We start from the raw sequence: 22,931 nt of genomic DNA, 5'->3' as shown, positions 1-22,931 counted from the left end.
TTTGTTATGCGATCATTTAGATAATACTAAGCGATCGTTTAGTTAATAATAAGCGATCGTTTAGCTAACTGTTATGCGATCGTTTAAGTATCCATTATGCGATCGTGTACTAATGTATAAAGTGATCGTTTGGCTAATACTAAGCGGTCGCTTAGGTTTTGTTATGCGATCGTTTAGATAATACTAAACGATCATTTAGGTTTTGTTAAGTAGTCGTTTAGATAATACTAAGCGATCGTTTAGTTTTTGTTTAGATAAATTTGTGCTAAATTTGTAGAATACAATTGGTGTTGTACATTTAACTAAGCAAATAAATAACTAAGCGATCGTTTAGATAAATTTTTGCTAAAATTACATATTGTACAATACAATTGGTGTTGTACAGAATATAATTGGTGCTAAAATTACATATTGTATAGTGAATTTGTACAGAATAATTGGTGTTGTACAGAATATAATTGGGATTGTACAGAAAATTTGAAGCGAAAGCGAAAATTACATATTGTTTAGCTAGATGGGCCAGTGCCAGGTGTTATCAACGTTTGTCTGCACGTTTTCTTGTAATGTCCTGTCTGATCACATCGTGTACACTCGTGTATTTGTCATGGCTCCTCTCCAATTGAAGGTATCTTGACGATTTGACATCGACCTACACTTACTACCTTTTGCGGTGGTAGAATTAGTTCAATCTCCATCCCATTCTTGACTGTGTCCGACTGGGAACATTGGTTCGGCGTAAGCAACAAGCACACACTCAACTGTAAACCTAGTCATGAGGTATTGTGACGAGGTTGTCATACGATAGACCCTCTGATGGTCCAGGTATATCAACAAATGGTTCGGGTGGAATGCATAAGAACCGAAAGCATCACAACCGATGGAACGGGAGCAGGTGGGGTTGGAACATGGATGTTAGGTGTTGAAGAAGTTTATCCATATCCATGTTCAGTATTGAATTGTGAAGTACATCTAGGTTCACTGTTCCGACCAAACCAAGCTTCACTTCAGTCATCCCCCAAGTTACATGGCTCAATATGATCATCAATTGAAGACATGGTATGCATTAGATTGGGTTGATTAGTTGGATTGCAATGTTGTACTCCATGACTGTTAGCAGGTGTAACTGATATAAATAATGGCATCTAGGATGTCTCACTGCCTTCTAAAAAGAAGCTAAGATCTTCATCGTCGAGTAGTCAATTTGGAGAGCTGGGACCAACAGGTTGTAGCAACATTTGATGTGTATATCAAACATATCCAGATCGATAATCAGTCATTGGTGCATCATACTCACTAATTCACGGACTGTTATATCATTTCTGACTTTCAGATCTTTCATATGACCACCAACATAATTTCTTCCGGACTCATCCCAATCTCCATCAAATCATACAAAGATACGAAATAGTGTCATTGATCTACAATTAGATAAACAGATCATTGATAAGTAAGCGATCGTGTATAAATTACTAAGCAATTGTGTATAAATTACTAAGCGATCGTGTATAAATTACTAAGCGAATGTGTATACATTACTAAGTGATCACATAGTAATTTACTAAACGATCGCATAGTAATTACTAAACGATCATTTATATTTTACTAAACAATCGTTTTAATTTACTAAACGATGGTGTATAATTACTACTCATTGCATATATTACTCAACGATCGTTTATAATTTACTAAACGATCATGTATAAATTACTATACGATCGTTTATAATCTACTACACGACACTTATTATGAAAGCGATTTGAGAGAAGAAATCGTACATTGAATGAAGGGTTGAAGAAACCATTGAAGGAAGAAGAAATGTGGATAGAATCCGACGATGAAAGCTACCATAGAATCCGACGATGAAAGCTACCAAAGAATCCGAAGGGCTGAGGAAATCTGAGAGAAAGCTACGAGATGAGAGAGACATTCGACGACAGAAAGTGAATAATTAGAAAGAAGTTCCATTCTCTTCAGAATATTAGTTGGGAATAAATGTTTTGGTGGAATGTTGGTGGTGTATTAAATGCACATTGAATGAAGAGCCGAGGAAATCGTAGAAGGAAGAAGAAAAATGTGGCGGTCTGAAGGCTTTTTAAAAATTAGGGGTAATTTTGATATTTCACATTGGGAAAATGTCAGTGGTAGAAAAGTTTTTAGAAATAGGTCATTGGTAGAAAATTTTTGGGTTTTGGGTCATTTTGTGAAATTTTCCGGGATTAGGGGCCAAAAATCTAACAATCTCCCCCTTTTTATGATGACAAACCATAGAAGAAAAATAACTTGAAATGCATATAACCATAGCAACACATATGACCAATAAGTAATTTTAATATCAAGTACACATATCATCACAAAGATCATGCTTAAAATTCATTCAAAAGAATTAACTTTTTCCTTTAACTAATTTTCCCCCTAAATAATACATTCAACGTAATCATAACACATTTTTCTTATACTTCTCCTCCTTTGGAATCATAAAAAAAAATAATAAACATATAAATGCTCCCCCTAAAATTATGATATATATAAAGATTTCAATTCTCCCCTATCAATGGTAACTATTTGGTTTTTGGGTTTTGGTTTTTAAGCATATTACCTCTCTAACTCTTACCATGATTTGCATATTTCTTAATTACAATAGTTAACTTTTTAGTCAAATTCTAAAAACAAAAATAAAATTTTAAAAACTATATTTTTTTAGTGTTCAACATTTGGATTGATTTTTTAAACCATTAGTAAAAAGTAAATAACAAAGGAATAAATTTGAAAGTGGAAGTCATGTCTATAGACTTAATTTTTTAAAAACAAAAACTTAAAAACCAAATCGTTAATGATATATCTTAACAATTTGAGTTAGATTCATATTGGCAATGTAAATATAAACTCTTTCTAAGAAGGTTCATTGAATAAAACAATAATGTAAAAATAGTCATGTAGCTAAATACAAATGTATTTGGAAACTTTACATTTTCAGATGTATATTAAATGAAATGAAAAATCATCCAGCTTTCTTAAATTCTCATCAATTTTACAATTCTTTGGATTTTTAGTCTCTTGCATCATCGCAATTTTCTTTTCTTCTACAAATTTTTCTACGAGAAACTTAATATGTAAAGAAGCAATTCTTTTTATCAGTAATTACATTAGATGATTAGAACAAAAAATTAGCACAGCAGATTAAGAACGAACATATTCACTAGTTCCATTTAAGAAAATAGCACAAGGGGCAGAAAATAAAGCAAAGTACGTACGAGTGGGGCAAATCTGATTGAACCTGCCATTCCTTGCAAAGGGTTAGAGTTTACAAAGCTCGGTCCGAGTCGGGTTATGATTGAGAGTCCTCAGGCCCCAATTGGGGGGAAAAGATGACTGATGACCTTATATAATAATAGCAAAGGAATATCTAGCAATTTCTAATACAGGCAATTAATTTTTTCATTGAGAAGAAATGAGCAAGAGTACCAACCTTACAATAGCTAATTCACAGAAGGATGATTGCTTGTCATTGGTACAATAGCTAATTCACTAGAAGTTGCGACTTCACTGCTGAGGTCAAACCCTTTCTTCCCGACTCCAGTTATATGTACAAACAATTCACACTTGCCGACAAGTTCGAATATGCAGACATCCCCCATCTGGATACCATTGTCACGAACGAACGACATCCAACCACCGCAAAAAGTATGCATCATTCGCCCCATTGAGTCTGGTACTGAGTTCACAATCCAACATCCCCCATTTGAACTGCGCAGTATAATCTCAGTTCTGCTGTTGGGGAAATGTGCTGAAGAAAACCGATGCGGAATTTTCTGCAACATAGAATGCCAATCAATCCTATGAACTTGAAGCAAAGAACATGCCGAAAAGAACTATATTGACAAACAATACTTGGATCTAAAACCTGAAACTTAACAAAGTGCATCAGCATAACAGTATTTGGATCCAAAATAAATGATTTACCAGAGTATATGAACCACTTGTGTTGAACTTTTTCATAATTCTGACAAAACTTGGAAAACAAGAAACAAACGATTTAGCTGCCCTTTCTTCGTCACGTGCCAACATTGCTCGCAAACCAAGTCTAGCTGGTAATACAAGATCACCTTTGACACTGGTTCTCCGATTAACTAGCCATAAAAATTTCAAAAGTCATAATTCTTGCATATTATAACCTATTCAGACCAGCTATGAAAAAATTATGGAAACATAATAGATACCCTAATACACAGCAATCAAAGTACATAGATAAATAGAAAAGTAATAAACTTCATTTTTAAAACAACAGATCGTTGGCTTCATGACATAAAAAGGGAACCATAAGAGCCTTTTTACATACTTCTAAAACCCTTACTTGCTGATATAGCAGAAACCTTACCCAAACGTTTAGACGGTTTTTTTGACTGAGAACAAGCCATGACTTTAGTAGAGACCATTTTGGCACTAGAATGTTTCCTAGCATCATTGCAGAAAGGTTCTTGCCGAGAGTTCGAACACTTTTTATCAGGTATTTCGATCCTTTTGGAGCGTTTTGAATGAACTTTATGGGAGTTACCATTCATTTTCTTTGGCAAACCCTTGACAGCTTTACGAGGAATTACTGCATGGCCAGCACCTAGTCTATTTAAAGTTCCTTTTCCACTCTGATCCTCAGTTATTTCCTTTCCAACCCTGAAGATGTGAACACGCAATTCACAATCCCGGACAAGTTCAAAAACACATATATCTCCCATGTTGATGTCATTCCCACGCACAAAGGCCATCCATCCTCCACAGAGAGTGTGACTTGTATGCACTCTCGTTGTAGGAACAGAATTCACTGTCCAGGATTCCCCTTTCAAATTGTGAAGGACTAACTTTAATTTGCAGCTAGGAAGATGTGCCATTGAAAATTGATAAGGGATATTCTGCATCACAGGAGAGGACAACATCAGGCTAGTTCAACTGACATTCAAATGAAGGCAAGCTGCTTTACGATCATCATGAAAGAAAATGACTTTTTTTTCTTCGTTACTACTTTTTTCTTTCTTTTTTGGGTTTTTGGGGGTTGACTCACCAATGTGTACGAACCACAAACATTAAAGCTTTTCATGATTCTCACAAAATATGGAAAATTGGAGCTAAAGGACTGGGAAACTTTCTTTTCATCCTGAAATGACAGTGGTAAGGCCAGAATTTTATCATGCGTAGTTATGTCATCAACTTTACCGATCCCATTCTGACCAGCTACACTTTTATGGTCCTCAGCAGTTCTTATTGCTGGAAACAAAAAAGTATGATCCAATTAGATTCTAATCACACGCTGATAAGTAGCTGACACTCTGCACAACTATAGATAAATCACTAGAAATAATTATTTTTTTAAAGTATTCCTATTCTCTTCAAATAATGAATCTTTTCTTCCTAATTTTAAAATTAATTATGGAACTGCAATGTCAACAGAAACGTGCATTCCTCTACGTTTAAATCAAAGCCCAGAAGACTAGAACTCAACTTACCTGCTAGGTTCTCCTTAATGCATTCTGAATGAACATCAGAAATGCTCCTCATTTTCTTTGCCACGGCTTCCTCGCACGTCTCTGGGGATGAATGGTCTTCCTCCCTGTCCCTTTTATAGCCTGTGTTATCTTGACTGCATTGAGAATGAAATGCACCTTCTTTCTCACATGCACTCTGATCAAAAACTTGCACATTGAAGTGCAACTCACTATCGTATCTAAAAACCAAAAAGTCACCACATTCTAAGGTGTGATCTCGTGCAAAAGTTGGCCATCCGTCACAGAAGAACAAGTTATCATTCTCCTGGATCAAGTTAACAAGCCAAGTTTGGCCGCTAGGACCAATTAACGCAACTGATCGGCCTATTATTTCTTCCAAGTGTTTGACAAATTTCAAAGGAAGTTTCTGCAATAATATGGAAATTCAATCAGCACAAGACAATGCAATAGATCACCACAAAACATAAACGTCCCTACATATTCATCTTTGACCTGAATACAAAACGGATGGACATGGACATAGAACAGCTATTCCTCATAAGATCCATCTCAAAACTAAGCCTCATTTAGTTTTTTGTTTTTAAAAATTATGCACATTTTCTTTCAATTTCTTACAATATTTTTTTATCATGAGTTGAATTTTTAGCCAAATTCTTAAAAAAAAAAAAAAAAAATTTAAAAACTTTTTTTTTTCAGTTTTCGAAACTTGAGTTAGTTTTTTAAAGCATTGGTATAAGAAAGCAAAAAAAAAATGGAATGAGTGTTGTAGGCTTAATTTTCAAAAATAAAAACCCAAAAACCAAAGGAATGATGTAAAGACGACTCCATTGTCACGTGGAATGATTTAAACCTCTCTTCTCAAAGAGATATCTGCTTCCTCGCGGTACTGAACTATAAACCTCCCCAGAGACCAGAGACAAACTAAGAGAAATCGATCTCTAACTTCTTAAATAATTTTTTATTCCTGATTGAGCAAAGAGAAACATATTTCAGGATTAAGTCCAATCTGACCACACATGGTGCAAGCTGACAAATGCATGCTCGAGTTAACCTAATTTCTCAGACAATGAGAGGAAGCACAATCAGAAGAAAGCGGAATCCGAAGAAATTACCAGTCGTTCTGAAGAGAGAGTAGAGGAATAGAAAGTATAGAAGCAAGGCCGCCTGGCGGTCACCATCTCCCGGCGAGACTCCGTCTCCATCATCAAATGGCATGAACAGGCTCCAGTCAATAGGGATTAGGGAAATATATTGCTGATACAAACGACATTGAAGAAATTTTCGCCACAAAACAAAACATTGATAGGAAAAGAAAGAAGAAAAGGCACAAGCAACCCTACGAAGAACCGAAGATTAATGGAGAAATCATGGAAGTTCCGGCAGCTTGCAGGAGAGATTTCAGTTTCGAGGGATTCTGGCAAATGAACCCGATAGTGGCCAGCGCTTCCGCGACTGCCACGATCACACGTGTCAAGTGTGTCAGTAACCGTACGTGCTTACTTTGGCTGTGACCTTTTTTTCCTTTATGCTAAATTATTATTTTTTAAAAAAAAAATCCTGAAATTTTTGAAAATTTCAAAAATACCTTTGAATTTTTTAAAAGAGTGCAAAAATATTCATTTTATTAGTTTTTGATAAACAACATTAGTGTTTTATTTCAAAAATAATCCTGAATTTTCAAAAATGTCTTTAAATTTTAAATTATTCAAAATACTTTAGTATATAAATAGAAACCGTTAATACTTCGTTGCAAAAATAACTCTAAATTTTCAAAAATAGCATTAATACTCTTATGTTGTGTTTTGGATTACTTTTGGGGGTTTTAAAAGTGATTATGAAAAAATCTTAATTGTATTGTGTGTTTGATAAGATAGATTGTGAAAATTTTATTATACTCGCTTCTTTAAGATTCATTTAGATTGACTTAAAAATATATATATATTTTTTTAAAAAAAACTTATTTTTATTTAAACATATTTGATAAAAATTGATTAAAATACACTTCAAAAATTATTTTGAGTAGTTGTCAAACACACTAATTTCTTCTAAAATAACTCATTTTTTAGATTGAACACTTGAAAATATAATCAAACACACTCTTAATCACACATTCATTCTCAATACTTTTAAAATCTATTTCGTACTAGCTTAAAAAAAATGTAGAATTAACAATTACTTCTGAAAATTTGTCAATTTTATTTTTTATAAATTAAAATTAATTTATTATATAATTAATACATTCTTAACAAAACCAATTTTGATGTCCTAAATTTCCAAATTAATTCAATGATGTCTATTTTTTCTTTAAATAATATCATATAATTCTTTTATTGAATAATGCATATAATTGTCTCATATATCACAAATAATATTCTTATACTTAAGAAATAATATAAAACTTGAAAATATATATATATATATATATATATATGATATAACATTATAAATAATAAGAAAAAAGGGAAATTATTTCAAATAGTAAAATTGTTGAAAATATTTATAAGATATAGCAAAATTTTAGAACTATCAATGATAGATACTGATAGAAGTCTATCAATGTCTATCAGTGTTTATCATTGATGGTTCTAAAATTTTTCTTGGTACATATTTTGATTGATATTAATCACAAAAATATAACATTATTTACCAAACACTATAACTTACTTTTTCAAGTTTAAAGTTGAAATTCACCAAATATTAATTAACTACATTTTACAACTAATTTTTCTAGAACTGCAATTAACAACAATTATTTTAAAATTTACAGCAACCCTAAACTAAATCTTAACCGTTAAAAAAACAATAAAAATGCTCTTATCGTTAGTATAGTGATTAATTTGTTTAATGCTTTCTTGAGTTTGAAAAGAACTAAGTTTAAAACAAATTATATAGATATTCCCTTATATATATAAATATATAGATAGATAGATAGAAAGATATACTCTCATTTTTATTCTATTTGTCCAATTCTTACACTAATTTTTTGAGCAATTAAATATAAACCAAAACTTTAAGTTTAAATATAAAATCTCACAAAATTCCAAAGTCAAAATCTTCTCTTAAAACTTACTAAAATGATAAATAGCCAAATCTAAAAAAAAAAAAAAACCGTATTTGATTACTAAGACTTACTCAACTAATAACATACAACCTTGTTAAAACACTCGGTCATAAGATCAATAGTCTATATACATTAACTAAAGTGGATTTTTTAGATAAAAATGTCAAATAGAAGAAAAAAGGAAGAAAAAAGAGGACAAAATAAAGGAGAGAGTATTAACGGTTTATGTTAATATACTATCAGTAATGGTATTTTCTTGGTTTTTATTTTATTTTTTTTTAGTTTAAGGATACTTTTAAAATTTTGAAAGCTCATGGGTATTTATGACACAAAACAATAACGGTTTCCATCCAAAACTAATGATAAAGATATTTTGAACTTTTTTTTTTTAAAGTTTAAGGGTATTTTTTAACTTTTTTTTTTTAAAAAAAAAATTGAGGGTATTTTTTAAACTTTTGAAAGTTTAGAGGTACTTTGTCACAAACTACAAAGTTTAAGAGTATTTTCTATAATTTAGCTTTTCTTCAACATCTTGCAAGGATCCGAAATGGTAGAAAACAATTTTGGCATCTTCTTTAGGTTAAAATATTATTTTTGTCCATATACTTTGAAATTTATTCAATTTTACTCCATATCCAATTTTAGTCTCTGTATTCTCAAATGTCCCATTTTAATCTATGTACTATAAAAAAATCTTAAAATTTAGTCTCTACCACTTGTTTATTGTTGATTTTTTTTCAAAATTTGTTTATTATTTATTATCATTTTCACTCTAAATTTTGAAAACATATTCACATATTATATTTCTTTGCATGAAAAATATCATTATTAGTTAACAAATTTCTAAAAAGTTTAATTTCGACAGACTAAATTTAGAATTTATTGAAAATACAGGACTAAAATTAGACATTTTAAAGTTCAGAGACTGAAATTGATAGGGACCAAAATGATATTTTAACTTTTTTTTTTTATGTATTAAGGTTTTTTAATCTAAAATGGTAAAATGTAGAATTATTGATAAATATAATATTTTACATTATAAACTTCATTCTTAAATTATAATTTACATATGTAGGATATAATATATTGTAAATTATATGATCTATTTGTTGAGGGTTGCCTCATATAAGACCTAAAGTATATGGGTGGGCCCATGTCCAAGATAAATTAGGAGGCGACATGGAGAAATATGCGTCTCAGAAGAGAAAAGTTAGAGCCTCAAATTTTGGGTCGATTAGTCGAGTTAGTGAATATGTACAAATTAGGAAAAAATAGAGTCGTGCTTGGTCTGGTGCCATCTAGCCTTGAGTGTCGTAAACTACCATGACAATGCCAGAATTACATGTAACCACATGTGAATGTTAGAAGGATAACAATATAAATAGTCTCATTTGTAGACCCAAGAGAGAAAAAGTAAGTAATCTTCCAAGAAGATCCTAATCTTACTTTTGTGTGCTCAGTTTGGCTATACACTCTTTGTACTAACTTAGGCATAGGAGTGTGGTAGAGTCGTCGTCACAAGTGCAAGGAACTTTCATGTAAGTCAGCTCGAAAAGAGAGACTAAAGTAGGGAAAGTAGGGTGGCAGACAATCCCATGAGAGGCTCCCGATGACGATGAACGCATGCGAGTTTCCTACATCAACACTATTTATTAATAATTGTTATGCATAATTTATAACAGCATACATATACCAAAATTAATTAATATTAATAATTAGAATTCAACCTTTTATGATTTATAAATATTTTTACATTTCTATGAATTTGACATTGACATAAGAGGTAAGACGACATTTCTATTATAATTTTAAAAAAACCATGAAACACAAGAAACGTGCAACAAAATTTTGTCAATTAATAAAATAATAGACATTTTAACCATTTAAAAAAGTGTAAATATTTATTTATTAATTTAATTATTTTATTTTTATAATGTTTTAGAAATTTTCATCGATGTTGACATTTTATTTGAATGAGAAATTTTGGACTAATCACAAATTATCGCATCATTTACCAAATTAATGATGAAATTACAAATAATTTAATTTGGGGACTAATTAAAAATTAACATGTGTCCTAAATTGAAATTGAAAACATAAATTGGCAAGTCCTAATGATGCCATTTATTTTCATCATGGCCATTGGATTAGATGAATTTATCTTGGTCCAATTTGGTATTATAATTTGAGCTAAGATCTAATTAAGGCTCAAATTGGCCCAAACGCCAAAATTAGGCCCAAATCCAATTAAATGGACCTAAAGGACAGGTTCATTGATCAACCAAGCTAAGTTTACCTGAGAACTCTATAAATAGAAAAGTTTTCTTCATTTGTGAGAGTCAACAATTCTACGTGAGAGCTTCAAGGAAATTCTCTACCATCAGAAGACTCCTTGACTCATGAAACTTACTACACTTGAAGATTGAAGTCCTTTGTAGATACAAGCATTCTCCCAAGACTCCAACTTCACACTCCGCTTCCATAATCAAGTGTATGTAATCAACCGAGAGAGAATCAGAAGTTAAGTACTAGAGATCGAACCACGCTGCATCAAATCTACATTAACACAAGTTCAACTCTACGAAATATATTTCTCCAGAAGCCTCGTGCGAACATTGATCCTCCGAGAAGATCATTAAGTCCAAAGGTTGATCATCAAAGAAGATCATCAAGTCCAAAAGTCGATCATCCAAGAAGATCAATAAGCCCAAAGGTTTATCATCCTAGAAGATCAACAAGCCCAAAGGCTGATTATCCAAGAAGATCGACAACCCAAAGACCAATCAAAGATCAATAATCCAAGAAGATCGACCAGCTTAAAGATTAAAGTTTATTTTGCAAAAATCAAAGGATTATGTATTAGAGATTGTACTCACTATACTGAAATTAATACAAAAACCAAGTTCAACTCCACAAAACAAGTTTCTCCAGGAACCTCGTGCAAATAATTTCAATGGACAATTTTATATAATTAAGACCTCGATATTTTTGTTTATGACATATAAAATCTTGATATTATCAAATATGTATTTTAATTAATTTTATTCATTAAATATAAGAAAATGTAAAAGCTTGAAACCCAACTTTTGTGTTTTAGTGAAGAAGTTGTTTTAAAATTTTTTGTTTCTAGATCACTAACCAAACATACCTTAATCTTTTGACCGAAACTATATAACTTTATCAATTTAGTTATACTTAGTTTGGTATGTAGATTTCTCAGGTAAAATGTCTTAACCACCTCAAGTTGTCAAAAGGATTTAAGAAACTCAAATTAGTAACAATTATACTTGTTAAGCCAACTTGAATGTTACCAATCAGTTAAAATATATAGTCCTCGACCAAACAGTCAAAGATTCAAATCGTCCTAAATTTTAAAAGTAAATAGTGAACAAACAATTATACTCTAAATTTCTTACTAAGTAGAAAATAACTTCAAATTAGTGCATCTTCATTTCATCTTTATTTGATAGAGGATTTTAAAGGCAACCGGATACAAGTCAAACTAAGCATAGTTCAAACGATTATATTGTTGGGTTGTATGTCCTAAAACTCGCAGTTTGTAAAATTAAACATATTCTATTTGCAATAAAGAAATTATTGAGGTTTATTCAATAAAATTGTTATTGAATATGTAAATTGCACTTATAAAAACTAATTCTCATAAACTAACATCATGACTATTACATGAGTACTTGGACTTTATATAGAGACATAAGAATGGATCAAGTTCGAGTAGATAGCCAAAACGGTATATAGTATACGGATAAGACTGGTACCTCATTCTGGAAACACTATCGGATGCGGCCCACTTTGTATTTAGTACTAACGATATGATCCTAAATCGTTATGTGGAGACATGCGAGTGGAGGCATCATACGCAATGAGATTGTATAAGATCGGACCGAGAAATAAGTCACGCTTAATTTATGACATTGTTTAGTGTTTAAGACTGACTATTTCAAAGCGATGACCTAGGTAACTTGACCTTAAACCTGAGCTAACTATGAACTCCTATTTATTTTTTTTATCAATTTTTCATCCTTTTTTTTCCTTTCATGATGCGGGCCTGGACAACTTTTTTTTATCAATTTTTCATCCTTTTTTTCCTTTTTCCTATTTCCTGCTTAATTAATTATTTTGCCAATCAATAATCTTTTATGGCATCCATAAATTCTAACAATACTGAAAGGACTATACTTCCAATTACTAATCACAAATTAAATGGAAGGAATTACCTACATTGGTCACAATCAGTTATGATGTTCATATATGGAAAAGGAAAGGAAGATTAAGCAAAAATTCTATCCCAAACCAAGCTGATCGAAGATACAAGACATGGAAAGCGGAAAATAATATGGTTATGTCATGGCTAATCTACTCCATGACGACAGAGATTGGTGAAGGTTTTTTACTCTTCTCAACTGCAAGTGAAATTTGGGAAGCAGCTCGTGAAACTTATTCTAACCAGGAAACTGCAGAGTCATTTGAAATTGAAGGTAAAATTCATGAGCTACGGCAAGGGGATATGCAAGTCACTCACTATTTTACTCAACTATCCCGACTTTGGCAGCAACTGGACGTATTTGAAAGCCATAAGTAGGAATGCGTTGTAGATGAAGCTATATTCAAAAATACAATTAAAAAGAAACGAGTGTTCAAATTTCTTCTTGGCCTTAATAAACAACTCAATGAGATACGTGGTAGAATCTTAGCTATTAAACCATTACCTAACATTAGAGAAGTTTTTGCAGAAGTGAGAAGAGAAGAAAGCAGGAAGAAACTAATGTTAAGAGTGACTGCCAGTTCAGAATCTGAAGGATCAGCCTTACTTGCTCGAAACCTTGGTAATGAGGTACGTACAAATACTCATGAACTACACAGGAACTGAGAATCGAAAACGAAAACCAAGACCATGGTGCGAACACTGTAAAAAACCAGGACACACTAAAGAAGTGTATTGGGATATTTATGGAAAATCTCCAGATTGGAAGCCCAACAAAGGTATAGGAGACAGACATGGAAAGGCCTACCAAGCAAGTACATCATCAAAAGGTAACGTCAACCCTAAATATAATGTGTTTACTAAGGAGCAGTTGGACCTTCTACAAAAACTATTCGGCCAACCGAAACCTACTCAAAAAACATCAAAAACCAACGTAGCAACAATGCTACAATTAGGTAACTTTCTTTGGGCCCTTAATGCAACCAAAGAAAATGGTAGTACTTGGATTATTGACTATGGTGCATCAAATCACATGACAGGTGACATCTCACTTTTAACTGACTACACACACTGTAACAATTAAATTACTGTAAAGATTGCTGATGGTACCTATTCTAAAGTAATGGGAACTGGAAATGTGTTTGTATCTAAAGATCTAGTATTAGAAAATGTGTTGCATGTCCCAAATCTTAAATACAATCTTCTTTCCATAAGCAAACTAACGTTTATGAAAAACTGCAGTGCAACTTTCTACTCACATAATTGCATATTTCAGGATTTGAATTCGGGGAAGATGATTGGCAATGCTAAGGAAACCTCGAGTCTCTACATACTAAATGCTCTTAAGCCTTAAGTCAAGGAGTTAGGTCTTAGCAAATCTCGTTTTATTTCTAAAGACTATTATGATAGTACATCTAGTTCATCTAATTTTGTTGTCTCTAAAGATGATTATGTTAGTACATCTACTTTTGTTGCTTCTAAAGACAATTATGATAGTACAATAATGTTATGGCATAATCGTTTAGGACATCCCAATTTTCTATATTTAAAACGAATGTTTCCAGATATTTTCAATAAAAGTTCTCAGGTGTTTCAATGTGAGTCTTGTGAAATGGCAAAGTTGGCTCGATCCTCATATCCGGTAAGCGCATATAAACCCTCTTATCCCTTTTCTATGATGCATAGTGATGTTTGGGGACCTAGTAGAGTTCAGAATGTAACATGAGCTAAATGGTTTGTTTCATTTATTAATGATCACACTAGACTTACTTGGGTGTTTTTAATGAAAGAAAAATCTGAAGTTACTTCCATATTCCAGAATCTGTTTGCCATGATTTTCAATCTCTTTAACACCAAAATCCAAATTCTTCACACTAATAATGCTAAGGATTATTTTAACACTTCCTTGAAAAATTTTCTAAACGAAAAAGGTATTGCCCACCTGAGTACATGTCCTAACACTCCCCAGCAAAATGGAATTGCGGAGAGAAAAACAGACACCTCCTAGAAGTTTCTAGAGCTTTAATGTGTCACGCTAACACCCCCCACTTTTTTTTGGGGAGAAGCGGTTCTAACAGCCACCTACCTTATTAATAGAATGCCCTCTCGAATATTAGGCTTCAAAACTCCCTTACAAAAACTTAAGGAAGTATTTCCACATGATAGATTATTTTCTCAGTCCCTTTAAAAATATTTGGTTGCACAGTCTTTGTCCAAGATCATAGACCCAATAGAAGTAAGTTAGATCCTAAGGCAATAAAATGCATCTTTCTCGATTATGCTCCAAGCCAAAAGGGATACAAATGCTACTCACCAACTACAAAAAAGTTCTATACATCCATGGATGTAACCTTATTTCAAAAAGCAACACACCATTGAACCTTCCACCCTCATAGAAAACTGAAAACTTTTGGAAAGCGAAGAAACCCAAAAACTAGATCTCTTTGAAGAGAGTGCTCCATATGTTCCTTATATACATGAAATAGATATTCCCAATCAAGGCCCACCAGAAAGTAGGAAATACCCTATAGTCTATACTAGAAGGAAGAATACCCTTGAACATGCGCCAGTACTCAATCAAAACCCAACCAAAATACAGGAAAATCATGTCTCCAACTCCACAGCTGAAACACTTAATGAAGACATTGATCTTCCTATTGCAAAACGGAAAGGGGTAAGAACCTGTATGATGCATTCCATCCAAAACTACCTGTCCTACAAAAACCTCTCTCCCATGTTTAAAGCATTCACAACCACACTATCCCAAGTTTACATTTCGAACAATGTCTATGAAGCCCTCAATGACATTAATTTGAAGCAAGTTGTATTAGACGAAATAAAGGCCTTGGAAAAGAACCACACATGGGAAATAATAGACCTACCTCCAGGAAAGAAAACAGTAAGATGCAAATGGATCTTCACCATCAAGTACAAGGCTAATGGAGAAATAGATAGGTTTAAAGCTAGACTCATCACCAAAGGATTCACCCAGTTCTATGGCATTGACTATCAAGAAACATTTGCCCCGGTAGCAAAATTAAATACTATTCGTGTCCTGTTTTCCCTAGCTGTGAATAATGATTGGATTCTTCACCAATTAGACATAAAGAATGTCTTCCTTAATGGAGATTTAGAAGAAGAAGTGTATACGGATATACCGGCTGGTGTAGAATCTACTCAAACCATAAATAAGGTATGCAAACTAAAAAAATCCCTATATGGCCTAAAACAATTCCCTAGGGCGTGGTTTGATAAATTCTCAAGAGTGGTAAAGGAAAACGGGTACTCACAATGTCAATCTGACCATACTCTCTTCGTCAAACATTCTTCCATAAGTAAAATAGCAATTATCATTGTCTATGTAGATGACATTATCCTTACTAGAGACCATGAAGTAGAAATAAGAAATCTAAAACTTCTCTTAGCCAAGGAATTCGAAGTAAAGGACTTAGGCAACCTTAAATACTTCCTAGGAATGGAAGTGGCCCGCTAAAAAACAGGCTTGAGCATTTCTCAAAGAAAATATGTCCTTTGACCTGTTAAAGGAAACGGGAATGCTTGGATGCAAGCCTGCTAATACTCCAATTGACACTAACAATCACATAATCAAAGAAAGTAATCACAAACTAGTTAACAAAGATCAGTATCAAAGGCTAGTTGGAAAATTGATTTACCTAACTCACATAAGACCTGATATCTGTTTTCCAGTTAGCTTTGTAAGTCAATTTATGAACAGTCCAACAGAAGACAATATGCAAGCTGTATACACAATACTCAGATACTTGAAAGGAACTCCAGGAGAGGGATTATACTTCAAGAAATCTAAGAGAAGAAACATCGAAATCTTCCCAGATGCCGATTGGGCAAGTTCAAAAATAGACAAAAGGTTAACTTTCGGATATTGCACCTTTGTTTGGGGAAATTTAGTCACCTGGCGAAGCAAGAAACAATCTGTAGTATCCAAAAGCAGTGTCAAAGCAGAACTAAGAGCTCTAGCTCAAGGAATATGTGAAGGAATGTGGCCCAAAAGCATTCTATCTGAACTTAAAATCAAATCAGAAGAACCAATGGAGATACACTGTGATAATCAAGCTACTATCAGTATCACCAAAGACCTAGTCCATCACGATCGCATAAAACATGTGGACATTGATCGGCACTTTATTAAAGAAAAAATTGAAAACAAAAGCATCTCACTCAACTACATACCTACCAAGAGGCAAATTGCTGACATACTAACAAAGATCCTTTCTAAGAATATGTTTGAAGACTTAAAAATCAAGCTGGACTTAATCAACATATATTACCCAACTTGAGTGTTGAATATGGGAAATCACCTCTTACCTTATACATATGATTTTATTCCCTGTAATTTGTATTTACTTTTATTCTTTTCATATGTACATTTTTTTTTACTGTTATAAGGTTTTCCTTAATTAACTATCATAGGTGTATATATAAAGGATGCTCCCTCTTGTAAAATAATCATAAGAAATATAGAAAAAGTTCTGTATTACAACAGGATATAATGAGTATTAATCATTAGAAAAACATAAACTTTCCTAACAAACAGACATTTAGAATAAATGTCCAATGCAGCTAACCAAATCCGGAAAAAATACTGTACACATGTCCAGTTGACAAGATGGGAAAGAATGCATTGTTTTCCGATGTACCCAATATTTTTGCCACCAATTCCATGCCAGTGGCAAATTGTAGTTGGACTACAAAAACATGGCTCTAGCCAGTGATGCACCCAAGTTTTTTCTATGTAAATAGAAGAGAAATCTATTGACGACGAATTTGCATCCTTAAACAAAGAAATACAATCAAAACAGAAGATCAAGGAAAAAACAAAGACCAGAGATTCTATATCTGTAAGTAAATGCACAAAAGATTTACAATCTCAAATAAGTTTGTAAATTAGCTGTGGGCGAAGTTAAAAGCACCAACTTACCTAGCTTGCAATCTTGTATATTCTAACTAAGAAGATCAATCAGTGACAGAGGTCAGCCAAACCTTTCCTCTTGTCTTTTTTGTTTCAGCAGAAGAGATCCGGTTCACATTCCACAGTAGATAGCCACAATGATAGTTGTGACAATGCACAGATGATAAAAGAAGCTTGAGCTCTCTTTTGTTTAAAAATGCTTCCTTGAAACAAACCGTGTGTTCGTCATCTCAGTCAGTATGAACTAATTCTCATCTGCTTAGCAGGAAAAGTTGGACTTTTAGCAGGCTGTGCTGTACGTTGCAGCATCTCCTGATAAATGAGTTCAACTTTCCAATTTCCACCAGGAGAATCGCGCTCTAAAACAGGCTCCGGTGATAGGATTCCGAACTCTCTGGGACGGAAGACAAAGTATTGTTTTCAAGAAATGATGGATTTAGAAACTTGGCTATGAATGCCCACATTTTATAAACATCATCAAAGTTGGTAAGGAACCCAAGGGATGCTGTGACAACCTCGACTCGGAAAAATAGTTTCTTTCTGTTATGGCCATTACCCATAGGTTTGCACAACGCCATGTCTTCGAGATCATACTGTCCAGAATTCTGCTTTGGAACGTCTACCACCCGTACATGGCTGAGAATGCCAACTCCAAGAGATATTCCATTATTTTCAGCCAGTTTTTGTACAACTTCCGGATGTATTAGCCCTCTTCCATTGCTCTCTTTTACATTGAAAGCAATAGCAGCACCTCTTTCGTACTTGATCTTTGGACCATACAGTTGTACAAGGTGAACTCCTACGTCATCTTGACCAGGTAATCGGAGTTGTAGCAGCGAAGTGACGAGCCAGTTAATGAGATACCTTTGTCGGAGAGTAGTCTTGTTGAGGCCCAACATATCAATATGATCAAGATGCCGACAAATCATTTCAGGCTCCCTCCTTCCCCATTCTTGCTCATCAACATATTCTCCATCACTCGTTGATTCCTCATTGCCAAAGGCTGCATTAGATGCTTCACCGAGCTCGAACATCTCGTTCAAACTTTCTTTTTCATTATATTCTACACTAAATGATACTCGGCGACCCATGCTTATCGCTCTATCTCCCTCTTCCAAACCAAGGAACCCACGTTCAGAAAATCTACTCCTTTCCCTCCTACCCAAGAGTCTGAATTCCCCCTCGGTCTCCCTTCTTATAGCATTTTCCTTCAGGTCTTTGAAGGCTCCACATGTTGTGGAATTTGAACGCTTCAGTTCCTGAAACTCAGAAGTATCATTCGCAGGACGAATTCCATTTGATGCAACACTCAACCTAGCCGATTCTTCTCCAGTTTCTGAATCCTCTTGAATCTCACTAACAACATGAGAATCCTTTAAACTTCCTACATTTCCACAGCAAGAGTCTTGTTCTCCAGATTGTTCTTCTTCAGGAATCCCCTTCACACAGCCGAAATCCTGTGACATTGATAATACAGCTGCATCAAAAGACAACACCGAATCTTCATGCTGCCTTGAATTCACCCGCTTATCATCACCACACATCGGACTTTTCAAGAACCTAGATGCCGGTTTTGGTGAACGTTGCCTATTGTTCCTCTTTCCAGAAAACCAAGATGGTGGTAAGGGTGACCATGTTTTTTGCTTGATAAGATGGCCAGAATTATCAGAACCAAATGGACTCTGACCCAAATCAATCCAATATGAATTGTCTGATGACTCATCCTCACTGAAGATTGGACTCTTCATAACCTCACCAATTGAGATGCTCTCAGCTTCCTCAAAAATGGTACTAGCCCCATCCCTGTCCGAACTATTATTATCATGCTCTATCTCAGTTTCAAACACATCCCTCACCTGGTTCGACGTAAACACACCCGAAAAAGCAGGCATTCGTGACTCCTGATGCTTCTCAGTTTCAGAATCCTCCTGACCATTGATTGCATCATCTTCAATCCCAGCCAAGACATCCAAACCATCAATCGAATCACCAATATACTGTGGAAAAATGGGGAGTATCCTCACCATTCCTGTACCAGTCCGCCCAGATTGATTTTGCAAGCTCCCTATAACGGATTTTTTAATCAACAGACAGCCAAACCCAGTTGGATCCGACCCAAAAACACGATAAAACGAGGTGATGATAAAATCTGGCCTGAAGAGGGAAAGCCCCAAGGAATCCATGTCCTTAGGACCGAGTGAGCCAGCATCAAGCAATACATGCCAATTGTTCTGCTGAGCAAGAGCCATCCATTGGTAAGAATACTTTGCCCCTGTAACTCTGGACTGAACAGGAAACACAAAAAGGCCAGCAACAGAATCCTTCTTCCTCTTCCTCTTGTTTGTAATCTGTTTCCTCAGCTCCCTTGAACAGAGTCTTAATGTTGGCCACTTAAACCATGCACTGTAAACTTTTGCACCTCTCTGTTTAGCACTCTGAGCCATCCAACTCACAGATTGACTCTCATGATCAAACATAGTTAACAATTTCTTGTTAGTATGAAAAGGGTAAGACTCAGACAAGAGCTTAAAGGCCGATCCCCTACTGACTGTAAAAACAAGCCCATACTCATTCTCAGAAATGTTCAGATAATCCATAATCCTAGTCTTGATATCATGTTCAATCGTACCCTTCTCAGCGCCGCCGTATAGCGCATGGTTGCTCAAATTGGCAGTGATTTCAGAGAGAGTAAACGAGGACGATTCCCAAAATTGTTGTGTTTGAATGTGAGAAAATAAACCAAAACCACAGTAATCAAGACATACCTTCGAGAACGACTCTGAGAGATGTTCATACTCTTCTGATCTCAACTGATCGATTTTTTCCGACGTCTGAAATTTTGGGTACATAGTGAGGAATTTGGTGAAGGCATCGAAGAGATTCGGAATTAAATCCTCTGTGCAATAGGTCCGGTCGGCGGCGAGTGCGGTGGCGCGTAGAAACTCCTTTTGAGCGTGTAGCCGAGCAAGAGATCTGGACCGTCGAACATTCCTGTCGTAATTTGGCGATTCACAGTCAATGTCTCTAGATTTTGCGAGAGACCCATCTTCAGAAGCTTCTTCCAGTGCCTCTCTGAGCTTGTTTTCTTGCAATTGCCTGAGAATGGAGGATTTACGCCTCTCCGTTACACCAGAGCCATGTCGTCTTCTGGTTTTCTTGTCCATGATTAAAGCGGCGCAATGGGACAACGGCTTCCATAATGAAAGATGCATCAATTCTTCAACATAAAGCCAAAGCCAAGGAAATTGTACAGCTCTACTTCAAGAAACTCGGGCTTTAAACAGAAGAAGCTACCAATTTCGAAGTTCAAACTAGAAAGCAAAAAGAGGGTTTCTGATTTTAAGAGAGAAAAAGAAAGTGGAGGAATCAGTTGCTTCTCTTTTCTTTCTCTTTTGGTTTTTCAATTGAATTCCCATCAGGTCACATTGCTAACTTTTGGTGCATTGCAGAGAAGCCTTTACTTTATCACCTACAACAGTTCAATCAAACAGCAACAACAATTAATTCCCTCCATTCAGAGCTGGCAAACTTTTACAAGATCAAAATCAGTGGGTCTTAAAGAGAAGGTATAAATAAAGGAAAAAGATGTCAAAGAACAACAAAAGGGAAAGGGTCATCAGACTAAGCGACATTACCTTTAATGCGATCAGAAGAGAACCCCTTTCTTCTTCAAGGGCCCGTAACTGAAGATGGTTTTATTTCAAATTTTCAGCTCCATCAACAACTCATTCAAAAATTCAAAAAAATAAGAAATCTAAAACAAAAAAGATGCAAAACCCAGATTCAAAGTCATCTCAATCAAATGACTTTTGCTTTTTTGAACTGAGAATCCCAAAGATTACAGAGAATCCCAGATACCCATTTTCACAAAGCTTTGATAGATACCACTACAATATCCAGAGAGAAGCCCAGAAAGCTTATAGTAAGAAGAACAAAAACCATCAAACAAAAAAGGAAGTTGACAAGAGAATGGGAGAGAAGGAATATAAAAACAAAAGAACATTGTTGGATTAAGGCATAGGACGAAACATAAGAGCAGAGAACAGCATCCAACAACTCCACCAACTACTCCCCCACTTTGTTCATACATTCTCTCATATGGAAGTAAATGCAGAGCAAAAACAAAAGAGAGAGATGAAATGAAAAAAAAAAAAAAAAAAAAAAAAAAAAAAAAAGAAAAGGGTTTTTGAAAATCCCATCAATTCCCATTTACTATGCCAGTCAATACAAACATGTCTGCATTGAATGCTTGTTGGGTGTTTCTTTCTTTCACATCCCCCACCATTACTACGCCTCCGCCCCCATTAAAATCCACCTCGACCCCTCTTGCCTATTTTCCCCATGGTCCACTTTGCTTAATTGGTTGCCCTTTTGTTTTTGTTTATTTCATTTTGGATTCAAAATAGAAGCTCTCTCTCTTTCTTTCTCTGTTCTTGGCTTAGAGTGAAGGAATCAAAAGTGTAAAATGCAATTGTAGAATGTTTGGGGGCAAACGGTCTTCTTCGGCTACGCTAGAGTCATATTGACTCAGAGTACTTGTTTGAGACCTCGAGATGACTCTGCTAAAAGGAAGATGGAAAATTATTACATGTCAATTTATAAATAAATGTAAATTTTTCATTTATTTTCTTTCTGGTTTTATACTCATGGTCGTATGATAATTGGTTTGTTTTGTTCTTTCTTTTTTAATTATTAAAATTACGCTTCTTTCTGTACAATTTGCTCGGGGTGATTTTGAATCAAAGGTTTAACATAAAATACCAAGAGAAGTAACTAGGTTAGAAAACAACAAGTTTTGGGCTAAAGATAGTACCCTAGATTCGGGAGAGGGTCAATACGTGTCAAAGCCCAGATTAACGTGCTCAACCTCGACCAATCCTAGCTAAACAAGAAATAAAACACGCTCTTAACCTGATAAGTTTATGAATATCCTAAGCAACTTCAAAACCATGAAATAATTAAGGTCAATCATCTCTATAAATATGTCATTGTAGTTTTATACGAGGTAACTTGAATTCTAATGTCAAATTCTCTAGCTTCCACAATATTCTACTCTCTTACTTGTATTAAGATATGTGTGACAAGCATACACTTCCGTGTATATTTTCTCTTTTGCAAGTCACGTTCTTTTCTTTTTGAAACAAATTTATTGTTTATATCATATGATGGTTAGATACATTTTCTCTGTTTGTATTTTGACATCAA

The 22,931-nt window shown here is 34.4% G+C and overlaps 2 protein-coding genes across 4 annotated transcripts; both read right to left on the bottom strand.

Annotated features, from left to right (window-relative positions):
* Positions 1 to 313: 313 nt before the first annotated feature.
* On the bottom strand, positions 314 to 7,029 carry LOC120086766 (B3 domain-containing protein Os01g0723500-like). 3 transcript variants are annotated; one of them, XR_005484321.2, is made up of 8 exons: positions 6,608 to 7,029; positions 5,496 to 5,901; positions 5,054 to 5,256; positions 4,376 to 4,904; positions 3,961 to 4,127; positions 3,467 to 3,809; positions 1,776 to 1,896; positions 314 to 1,418 (listed from the first exon to the last, which is right to left on the bottom strand). XR_005484321.2 is itself a non-coding variant. In XM_039043559.2 (7 exons), exons 1-6 carry the CDS (start codon positions 6,698 to 6,700, stop codon positions 3,477 to 3,479), a joined length of 1,731 nt encoding a protein of 576 aa, XP_038899487.1. In that variant the 5' UTR covers positions 6,701 to 7,029; the 3' UTR covers positions 314 to 1,418; positions 3,467 to 3,476. The 3 variants fall into 3 exon arrangements, 2 of the variants coding, with proteins under 2 accessions (XP_038899487.1, XP_090174526.1); XM_039043559.2 differs by lacking the exon at positions 1,776 to 1,896; XM_090318400.1 differs by lacking the exons at positions 314 to 1,418; positions 1,776 to 1,896 and adding an exon at positions 3,255 to 3,377.
* Positions 7,030 to 17,569: 10,540 nt separating this feature from the next.
* LOC120087021 (uncharacterized) lies at positions 17,570 to 22,006 on the bottom strand. The gene is made up of 2 exons (XM_039043862.2): positions 21,362 to 22,006; positions 17,570 to 21,195 (listed from the first exon to the last, which is right to left on the bottom strand). The coding sequence occupies exon 2, from the start codon at positions 20,936 to 20,938 to the stop codon at positions 18,086 to 18,088; it is 2,853 nt and encodes a 950-aa protein (XP_038899790.1). The 5' UTR covers positions 20,939 to 21,195; positions 21,362 to 22,006; the 3' UTR covers positions 17,570 to 18,085.
* Positions 22,007 to 22,931: the final 925 nt, after the last annotated feature.

The sequence above is a fragment of the Benincasa hispida genome, chromosome 9, assembly GCF_027475165.1.
Source record: "Benincasa hispida cultivar pf3 chromosome 9, pf3_genome.v1.1, whole genome shotgun sequence".
Classification (NCBI taxonomy): Eukaryota; Viridiplantae; Streptophyta; class Magnoliopsida; order Cucurbitales; family Cucurbitaceae; genus Benincasa; species Benincasa hispida.
Note: the sequence above shows the minus strand (reverse complement) of the source record. Positions and strands in the feature narration are given on the sequence as shown.